We start from the raw sequence: 10,000 nt of genomic DNA on the forward strand, positions 1-10,000 counted from the left end.
TTTCTTCCTGTATATTTCATTTATTTCTGCAGTGTTTTCCTGTATTTTTCCTTTATTTCTGTGGTCTTTCTCTTGTATTTTCTAGTATTTTCCTTTTTTTGGGTATTTTCTTCTGTATTTCTTTGTATTTTCACTTTATTTTTCCTATATATTTCATTTATTTTTGCAGTGTTTTCCTGTATGTTTCCAATATTTCCTCTGTATTATAATTTCCCTGTATTTTTCCTTTATATCTGTGGTATTTCTGTAGTATTTTCTAGTATGTTCCTTTTTTTTTGTATTTTCTTCTGTATTTCTTTGTATTTTTCTGTATTTTCACTTTATTTTTCCCATATATTTCATTTATTTCTGCAGTGTTTTCCTATATTTTTCCAATATTTCCTCTGTATATGAATTTCCCTGTATATTTCCTTTATTTCTGTGGTATTTTTCTAGTATTTTCTTTTCTTTTTTTGTATTTTCTTTTGTATTTCTTTGTATTTTTCTGTATTTTCACTTTATTTTTCCCATATATTTCATTTATTTCTGCAGTGTTTTCCTATATTTTTCCAATATTTCCTCTGTATATGAATTTCCCTGTATATTTCCTTTATTTCTGTGGTATTTTTCTAGTATTTTCTTTTCTTTTTTTGTATTTTCCTCTGTATTTCTTTGTATTTCCACTGTATTTTTTTTTTTTGACGGGGGACATTTTCCTCTGCATTTCCTTGTATCATCCTGTATTTAATTCCCCCTGTATATTTCATTAATGTTTCATTAATCTTTCCAGTATTTTCCACGTCTTGCTGTGGCTCCACATTCGGAGGGCTTCTCTCCCGCTTCTCCCCCTCTCTGGTTCCTGACCCGGTCCTCTCCGGCCATCCCGGGGACTCCAGTCCGCGTTTTGCGGCCTCCCGCCAGCGTGCCGCTCGCAGCCCGGAGCTGGTTTTCACTCAGCTCCTGTCCTGATATCACTCCGCTGGCATGGTGGAGAAGCGGACCTGATTATTGTGATGGTGGCAGGCGGCAGCCGCTGACTTACGGACTTCCGCCGCTGCTTCCACATCCGCGTTTTGTGCGCCCGTCGTTGGGCCGGCCCCGCTCGGCCCCCCCATCTGCCTCCCCGCCTCGCTCCCGCGGACGGACCGAGCAGAGACGGAGGGAGGAAAGCGTCTTCACTCCCGCGAAAGCAAGAAACTCCGACGAAACATCTTTCAAACCAAAACCATATGAGATGCAAGTTCAGAGGGAAACTCCGGCGCCCGCTCGCTTTCGGCTGCAAAACTTTTTCTCGGCGGACGAGGCGGTGATCCGGAGCGCGGAGCGCGGCCGCTGCTCCAGTGCGGGACGGGGCGAGGGTGTATGACCGCCGGGTGGCTGCAAGACACCCGCCCCGCTGTGCGGTTCCTCCGGAGGACTGGTCGTGAAGCGGCGCGGCGGCAGCAGCAGCGGCAGCGGCAGCGGCGGCGGCTGCATGTCGGGGTCTTCCCCCTGAGAAGCGGGCAGGAGAAGCGGGTCAGTCTGGGTCTGACCGCCCGGCTCGCAGCCCTTTAAACCTCCCGGCCGTTTCGCAAGCGCTTCGGCGGCCGAACCCTCCGCCTCGCTGCCCGCCGCTCTGGGACCTTCCTTCCCCCCCGACAACCTCCACCTCCCTTACCCGTCCCCGTCTCCCCCCCCACCGGGGGGAGCGACAGCGCGGAGGACCCCGGTCCTCGGGAGGGTTGGAGGCGGCCGGAGGACTGGTGGAGGAGGCGGCCGGCGACTTGGAAGGGGGGGGTGGGGGGGGTAAAAAAAAAAAAAAAAAAAAAAAAAAAAAAAGTTCCTCCAACATAGCCGCCCCTCGGCGCCGCGATGGGGGACTTCGCCTCCCCCGCTGCCGGACCCAACGGCAGCATCTGCATCAACAACAGCCTGAACCCGGGCGGCGGCGGCGGCAGCGTGGTGGGGGCCGCCGGGCCGCCGGGCATCCCTAAGCACAGCACGGTGGTGGAGCGGCTGCGGCAGCGGATCGAGGGCTGCCGGCGGCACCACGTCACCTGCGAGAGCCGCTACCAGCAGGCGCACGCCGAGCAGCTGGAGCTGGAGCGGCGCGAGACGGTGAGCCTGTACCAGCGGAGCCTGGAGCAGAGAGCCAAGAAGACCGCCGGGGGTGGAGGAGGAGGTGGTGGTGGAGGAGGTGGCGGCGGAGGAGGAGGCAGCAAGCAGCCGCAGAGCAAGCAGCCGGAGCCGGACTCCGCGTCCTCCACGGAGCAGAGGACCAACACGCTGATCGCGGTAAGCCCGGCACAGCAGCACCTTCACCTACACCTCCATCACCTACACCTACACCTCCATCACCTACACCTCCATCACCTCCACCTCCATCACCTACACCTCCATCTCCATTACCTCCACCTCCAAAAAACCAAAAAGAAAAACACGCCGCGTGCACAACTTGTTGAAAACACACACTTTTAAAACACATTGCAAACTTGTGCTTTTGTTGACATCCACATGCACCCCCCCTCCTCCACCCTCTCTCCTCCTCCACCCTCCCTCCTCCTCCACCCCCCTCGAGGGGCTCCAAGTCTGCAGCTGCTGCTCAAAGTTTGGTGTGAAGCTCTGCAGATTGGAAACTTTTAATTTCTCAACTTTTTTTCATGGCTATACTTGATTTTTTTCACTTTTTTTTTTTTTGCATAACTCGAGAACTTCTCCTTTTTGCTGCTCGCTTGTGTTGTTTCGACTTGAGGTTGTTCTGCAAGACGTCCTGGCGGCGTTGCGACACGGGAAAAAAAAAAGCGGCGGCGGTCGTAGAACCTTTAGTGACAGACGGAGGAAAATCAACAGACAAACGTCTGATCCTTTATTACCACCGTGTGGAGTCACACACCTGAGAGGGACGATGGTGCATGTACTCTACTGTACTCTACTGTACTGTACTCTACTGTACTCTACTGTACTCTACTGTCCTCTACTGTACTCTACTGTACTGTACTGTCGGTGTATTCAGGTGAAAGCTGCTGGTAGGGGGCAGTGGTCACATGAAGGGACTGTAGAGGAGCAGGTCAGCTGTGTGGAGGTGTCCTACATGCGTGATGGGAACCGAGACATTGTCAAAGTGCCCCCCCCCTCCCACCTTCCTCCACCTTCCTCCACCCTCCTCCTCCTCCTTGTTTTGCACCAGCACTCCTCCTTTCCTTTCCTTTTTTTTTTATTTTAGAAAACACCAAAGGATCCATGTGGGGAATGTCAACATTGTCTCTCCTCTCTGTTGCTCAGTCCCCCCGCCCCCCCCCCCCCCTTTTTTTTTATTTTTTAAATGTATTTATTTATTTATTTTTATTTGAAACGCAGAATAGAGAGCCGTCTTTTTAATCCCGGCCGTTATTTAACAGCCACAGGAGCAGCTCCGGCTGCAGAGATTTCTTTATTTGTGTGTGTGTGTAGTATGTGTGTGTAGCGTGTGTGTGTGTGTAGTATGTGTGTGTAGCGTGTGTGTGTGTGTGTGTGTTAATAGTGGAGGAGCTCCCGGCGGCCCTTGTGGACATTAAACCGAACCGCCCCATTAGATGGTCGACAACAAATGCTCTGAGAATGGAGCGATTACGGCTTAAAGACACAGAACCCCCCCCCCCCCCCCCCCCCCCCTTAACCCCCCCATCCACCTCCACCCCCACCTTCCCCTCCTCAAACACGCCGGTTGGCCCTCCTCGTCTTCCTCGCCTCCTGCCAGCTCAGGGTTGCTTCTCTCCTGCAGCTCGATGGCATTGGAGGAACCAGGAGCTCTGATGATGATGATGATGATGATGATGATGATGGAGGTTCTCCTCCAGGACGCTGGTGGTTCAGCTGGGATGTGGAGAGTTCACGGCTCAGTCACCCAGATTAGAGAGGAGGAGAGGAGAGGAGAGGAGAGGAGCGTCCATAAAAAAAAGATGTGTTTTTTCCGCTTCAGGATCTCCGTCACACGACGTCGTCGTGGCGTTTCCCTCCTCCCGTTTCCACGACGACGATCCGCAAAACTTTCTTCACCTTTGATTTGTTATACACGTCACCTGCATCCGTGAAGTTTTTAATCTGGCTTCCACGGTCGAGGGTTTCTTCCCCCCCCCCCTTTTCCACCTTCCACTTGTAAACAAACATGGCCGCCCGGCGGTGGCGTTAGTTAGTCGCGGTCAGGATGCTAGTCTTGTCGTCCACATCGGTACTTTTCCAGTTCCATCCGATGAGTCATCAGTCTACTAGGATGTCGGGTTCTCTACGTGTTTTTTATTTTTATTTTTGTGTGGTTTCATTACAAACCCGAGCAAACGGCGCCCCCCCTGTGGCCCGGAGGACTAACTACACCGTCTCTGTCGCTGCTGCAGTGGAGGAAACACAATCTTGGTTTTTTATTATTTTTTTCATTTGAACAGATTAGGTGTCGTCACGTGAAGCGTTGTCGTGTAAACAGGGATTGTGTTTCTCAGACACACCCACGTCAGAGAGAGAGAGAGAGAGAGACGAGCCTGTAATTATGGAAAGTTTGTGTTTATAAGCCGGCTATTAGCGAGAGAGGAGGACGAGAGGGAAGAGAAGTTTCTGGCGTTTTCCCACCGTTGAGCTTCGCAGGTTAGAAGAAGAAGAAGAAGAAGAGCCTGGATTGAAAAGCTTCTTTACGTGTTGAGAACTTCGGCTCTTCGTTTATCTGCTGCGGCTTCAGTTTGGATGGTTTGAAAGAAAACAGATTTAAAAACACACACTTCCTCTGGTAAAGCTGACGACTGTCGTGTTTTGGGTGTAAAAGTTTCTTCGGCTCTTCTAAACATTCAGCCCCCGAATCAAGATTTTAACAAACGTTCAACTTTTCTTCTTTGTGTGTTTTTTTTTTTGTCATTTTAACTTTTTTAACGAACCCAAAGTCGCAGTTTTTGAGGCGAGTTACACGAAGTACGTGTCGATAAGAGTCTGTTGGCGGATTCATGTCAAATCAAACTGAAAAACACAATCAAGGCAGAAATGAGTTCAAAGAGTTGAGTAATAAAGTTCAAAGTCTTTTTTTTTTTTTTAGTTTCAGGAGAATAAAACCAGAGTTTGACCTTCAGCCAATCAGATCCGTTCACAACATCCCGGAAATATCTTCTTTTTTTTTTATATATATATATAAAAAGCGACTCCCAATTTCTTTTGTTTTATTGCAAAATTGGATTCACACAACAAGTGAAAAACAAAACCTTTTTTTTTTTTGTTTCACGCGACAGCAGAACCAGTGAAGAATCCACTTTTTGAAAAGTTTTACGAAACTCTGCTCCCGGTCGTAGTAACTAGTACTTCTGCACATGCTCAGTAGAGACGATCACAACAACGATTCCTCCAGAGTGTCGCGACTCCATGTTCTCCTGGGACTTGGTGCTTTTATTTTGACGGTCACCGTAAAAATAATCCAACGTGGTGGAATGTCTGTGTTAATGTTTAGAGGGGATTGTTCTCCCTGTGCGTTTGGTTTCAACACATAAACAGACAAACAGCACCTACTAGTGGCCAAACGTAGAAACTACACCGTTTCCCACATCTCTCACGTTTTATGTTTTGAAAATGTCTCGTTAAAAACCGGTCAAACCCAACCCGAAAACATGCAAATCCTCTTCTTTTTTTTTTTTTTAACCCTTTTTTGTTTTTCACTTGTTGTGTGAATCCAATTTTGCAATAAAACAAAAGAAATTGGGAGTCGCTTTTTATTAAAAAAAAAAAAAAAAAGAAGAAGATATTTCCGGGATGTTGTGAACGGATCTGATTGGCTGAAGGTCAAACTCTGGTTTTATTCTACTGAACCTAAAAAAGAAAAAAAAAAAGACTTTGACTTTGAACTTTATGACTCCTATAAAGATGAAATCTGCGTTTATTTTCAAATGTTCTGCTCCTTTAAGTTAATCTGGGATTAGCCGGAGTTCTAGGGGAAGTCCTGGGAGCTTCTGTCGCGACTTGTGTGTGAACGTAAACCTCCACTTTTCCCTCCTTCTGGTAGTTTTTAAAAGTTCTTGCCATCCTGCTGTGAGGGGAACTGTCACTTCCTGTAGCTCTGCTGAGTGATTCCATGTATGTTTTGTTGTTTTTTTTTCCCCCGCTGAATTGCTTCTTGCTAATCGACTTTCTCTGCTTCAGCTGCTTGTTTGGGATCATATTTGACGGTAGACGAACTCCTCCGGAGCTTCTATCGCTTTGATCTTTTACCTAAAGGCCCATAAAGACGTCGCGCCATGTGTGACTAAGCTACTACTCATAAAATAATTGTCGGGCTAATTTATAGCGGGGCTGGCTGTTAGCCGCGGTCCCCGGGGTGCCGCAGATAATCCAGCGTTCGCGGTCTGATGTGTGCAGTCAGCAGGTACTCGAGTACTCTGGGTTATAAATCGTCCAACTGTCCGTGGAGAAAACTGTAAACCTCGCTGGCTGAACCGAGGGATTCTGGTCGTGTGGCGACGAGGACGTGCAGTGAAAGAGTGTACGGCCTCGTAATCTGGAGGTACCGGTTAATCTGGACCAGTTATAGAGCATCTCCCTCTAACATCAGATTATAGAGCGTCTTCCTCCTGTAACATCACATTATAGAGCATCTTCCTCCTCTGACATCAGATTATAGAGCATCTCCCCCCTCTGACATCAGATTATAGAGCATCTCCCCCCTCTGACATCAGATTATAGAGCATCTTCTTCCTCTGACATCAGATTATAGAGCATCTTCTTCCTCTAACATCAGATTCTAGAGCATCTTCCTCCTCTGACATCAGATTATAGAGCATCTTCCTCCTCTAACATCAGATTATAGAGCATCTTCCTCCTCTGACATCAGATTATAGAGCATCTTCTTCCTCTGACATCAGATTATAGAGCATCTCCCTCCTCTGACATCAGATTATAGAGCATCTTCCTCCTCTGACATCAGATTATAGAGCACCTTCCTCCTCTAACATCAGATTATAGAGCATCTTCCTCTAACATCAGATACTAGAGCATCTTCCTCTAACATCAGATACTAGAGCATCTTCCTCTAACATCAGATTCTAGAGCATCTTCCTCCTGTAACATCAGATTATAGAGCATCTTCCTCCTCTAACATCAGATTATAGAGCATCTTCCTGCTCTAACATCCAGATAATAGAGCATCTTCCTCCTCTGACACCAGATTACAGAGCATCTTCCTCCTCTGACACCAGATTACAGAGCATCTTCCTCCTCTGACACCAGATTACAGAGCATCTTCCTCCTCTGACATCAGATTGCAGAGCATCTTCCTCCTCTGACATCAGATTATAGAGCATCTTCCTCCTCTGACATCAGATTATAGAGCATCTTCCTCCTCTAACATCAGATTATAGAGCATCTTCCTCCTCTAACATCAGGAGAGCATCTTCCTCCCCTGACACCAGATTACAGAGCATCTTCCTCCTGTAACATCAGCAAAAGCAGTTCTCTGCTGGAGACGAACACAATGTGTCGTATAGCGGCGGGTTTTTTGACGGCGCCTTTTTAAATTTTTTTTTATTTTGGCGAGATCCCGGAGACGGAAGCGGCTGGGCGGTTCGGCAGGATCCGACCTCGCGACCTTCCTCTGCTCGCGGCACGCGTCTCCCGGCCCGGCGGGCCGCGGCGGCGGCGTCGCCGTCGTCCACAAAGCAGAACCGTGGTTTTCTTCTTTCTTTTTTTTTTTTCTTCTTCCTCTCCTCCTCCTCCTCCTCCTCCTCTTTCCGTCACCAAACATCCAGTCGGATCCGGTTACTGAGTCGCTAACAAGTTTACAGCTGCGCGGCCGAGGCGCTCGCTAGTTCCACCCCAAAACACCGCGGCTTCGGGACAGTCTGTCTTCGGCTCGCTCTCTGGCATCCACCTCCAGAAGGAATGTCTCTCACACACACACACACACACACACACTTACACACTGTTGTCCTGCTCGACTCCTGGCAGCAGAGGCCGGAGAGTGGGCGGCTGAGTTTTCATGAATCCCCCCCCGCCCCTCCTCCCCCCCCCCCCCCCCCCCCCCCCCCCCCTCTGTTCAACACGTCTCTGGCTTCAGCGCTAGCGTGCCGCTAATGTAGTGTTGACGGTCGTCGGTTAGCTATAGCATTGTTAAAGTCAGCTGGGACTCTCGCCCGGCTGCTATATTTAAACCCGGCGCGGGATTGACGCTCGCGGACTCCCGCCGTGTGTGTGTGTGCGTGTGTGTGTGACGTGGACACACACCCATGATGTCACACACACACACACACACACACACACACACTGTTTTTGACTCATTTCACGCCAGTTTGAGCGACTCCCTCTGTTCCCCGACGAGCTCTGCCCTTTACGTCTCTCGTGCGCAACATTTAAAAATCTGTCTTTGCTTTTTATTGGTTTTCGCTTCTTCTCACCCGAGTCCACACACACACACACACACACACACACACACACACCACACACACACACACACACACACACACACACGCGCGCACACTGGATGTTTTTGATTTGAGGCGGCTGCAGCCACATTCCCTTCCTCCCACACTTGTTCATATGTTCTGCAGGAACACACACACACACACACACACACACACACACACACACACACACACACACACACACACACACACACACACACACACACACACACACACACACACACACACACACACACACACACAAATGGCCAAAAGCCTTGGATAAGTGAGGGAGCAGTTTCATGTTTCTTCAGATCTCGACACAACTCTGGAACATGTCATGACCTAAAAATGATAAATAAGAAAATCTGAAAGAAAAAAACAAAAACAAAAACCCAACAACTCAAAACGGGATAATTTGCATAATCCCGCCTCCTCGCTGGGAAGCTTTAACACCTTTACGTCGTATTTACCGGCTTCGCTCTCGTCTCGGCGGTTCTAAAAGGCTTTTTTCTGGAGACTTTTGTCGCTCGACAGTCGAGGACGTTTCTCCTCGTTTTCCCCGGACGGCCTGACGGGTGGATGAAAGAGGCGACACCTTCCGGATCCGCGCCGTTGGAGTTGCATTCATCCTTGATCGGAACCGCCTGCTGGCCGTCGGCCGCCGCTGCAAAAAAAACCCAAATGAGACTTTCTCTCTGCGAAACATTCGAGTAAAAAAAAAAATCTAGGAGTTTTTGTTTTGTCGTCACGGCGAAATGACCGGAGCGATAAAACCTGGGAGTCGCTCCACTGCGCTGTGTTTGTTACATGAGCAGAGGAACTATTTGCTGCGGCGGCGGTGCACGTGTGCATCGAGGAAAAGTTCCCACCTTTTCGTGCAGCTTTAAAAAAAAAAAAAAAAAAAAAAAAAAAAGTTTCGCAGCTACAAGGACGACCGTGGACTCGCCACCAGATGCAAATGAAAACGCGAAACGTTCACACGCGGGTTTTGGGGCTTCTGTTCACGCGACGACGCAACTTTTTGAAAACGACTCTCAAAAGTTTCCGGGACGCTGCTTCGATGGCGGAAATGTCGCCGTTGTTGTTGTTGTTGTTGTTGTCGTCGTCCATCTACTGAGCATGTGCAGAACAGCTATTTATCTCCGGCCACGGGAGTCGGGAGTGTTTTCAAAAAGTTGTGTTTCCACCGTCTCCAAGCACTGTTGTGGTGTTAAATAGACGCCCGAAACGCAGCGAAAGTTTTGCATTTTCACTTGGAACGGAGGTCTTGTCGTCTTTGTGCAGCTCTAATGAACATGATCAGGGTAATGTGTAATACTGAAGGTAAAGCGACTCACTGCTGCCCCCTAGAGGCCCCTGCAGGCTCCCGTTATGACCCCATAGGAACAAAGAGGGAAATTCCGCAGTGACGTCAGCGAGCTGCTGGGAAAAAAAAACTAACAAAAAAAGAGGCTTTCTCTGCAGGACCGTTCGTACTCCAATAAGAAGCTGTCCAACTCATGGGCCACGCCCCCTCACAGCAGGCCACGCCCCCTCACGGCAGCGTTTTCAACTTCTCAACTGTTTATTTCTCTCCTCCTCTCAACTGTTTCAGTAACAAAAAAAGAGAGTTTTTGTCCAGTTTTCCCTGCAGTAAAACCGCC

At 48.7% G+C, this 10,000-nt stretch overlaps 1 protein-coding gene across 1 annotated transcript in view; it reads left to right on the forward strand.

Annotated features, from left to right (window-relative positions):
• Positions 1-1,793: 1,793 nt before the first annotated feature.
• maml3 (mastermind-like transcriptional coactivator 3) overlaps positions 1,794-10,000 on the forward strand; it is a gene marked incomplete at its 3' end in the record, with an annotated part of 107,438 nt that continues 99,231 nt past the window's right edge. The window contains exon 1 of the mRNA XM_080520741.1: positions 1,794-2,253. Within this exon, the coding sequence (XP_080376867.1) occupies positions 1,831-2,253 (423 nt within the window). The 5' untranslated portion in view covers positions 1,794-1,830. The remainder of the gene's footprint in view (positions 2,254-10,000) is intronic.

Source organism: Blennius ocellaris (assembly GCF_963422515.1).
Source record: "Blennius ocellaris genome assembly, chromosome: 3".
Classification (NCBI taxonomy): domain Eukaryota; kingdom Metazoa; phylum Chordata; class Actinopteri; order Blenniiformes; family Blenniidae; genus Blennius; species Blennius ocellaris.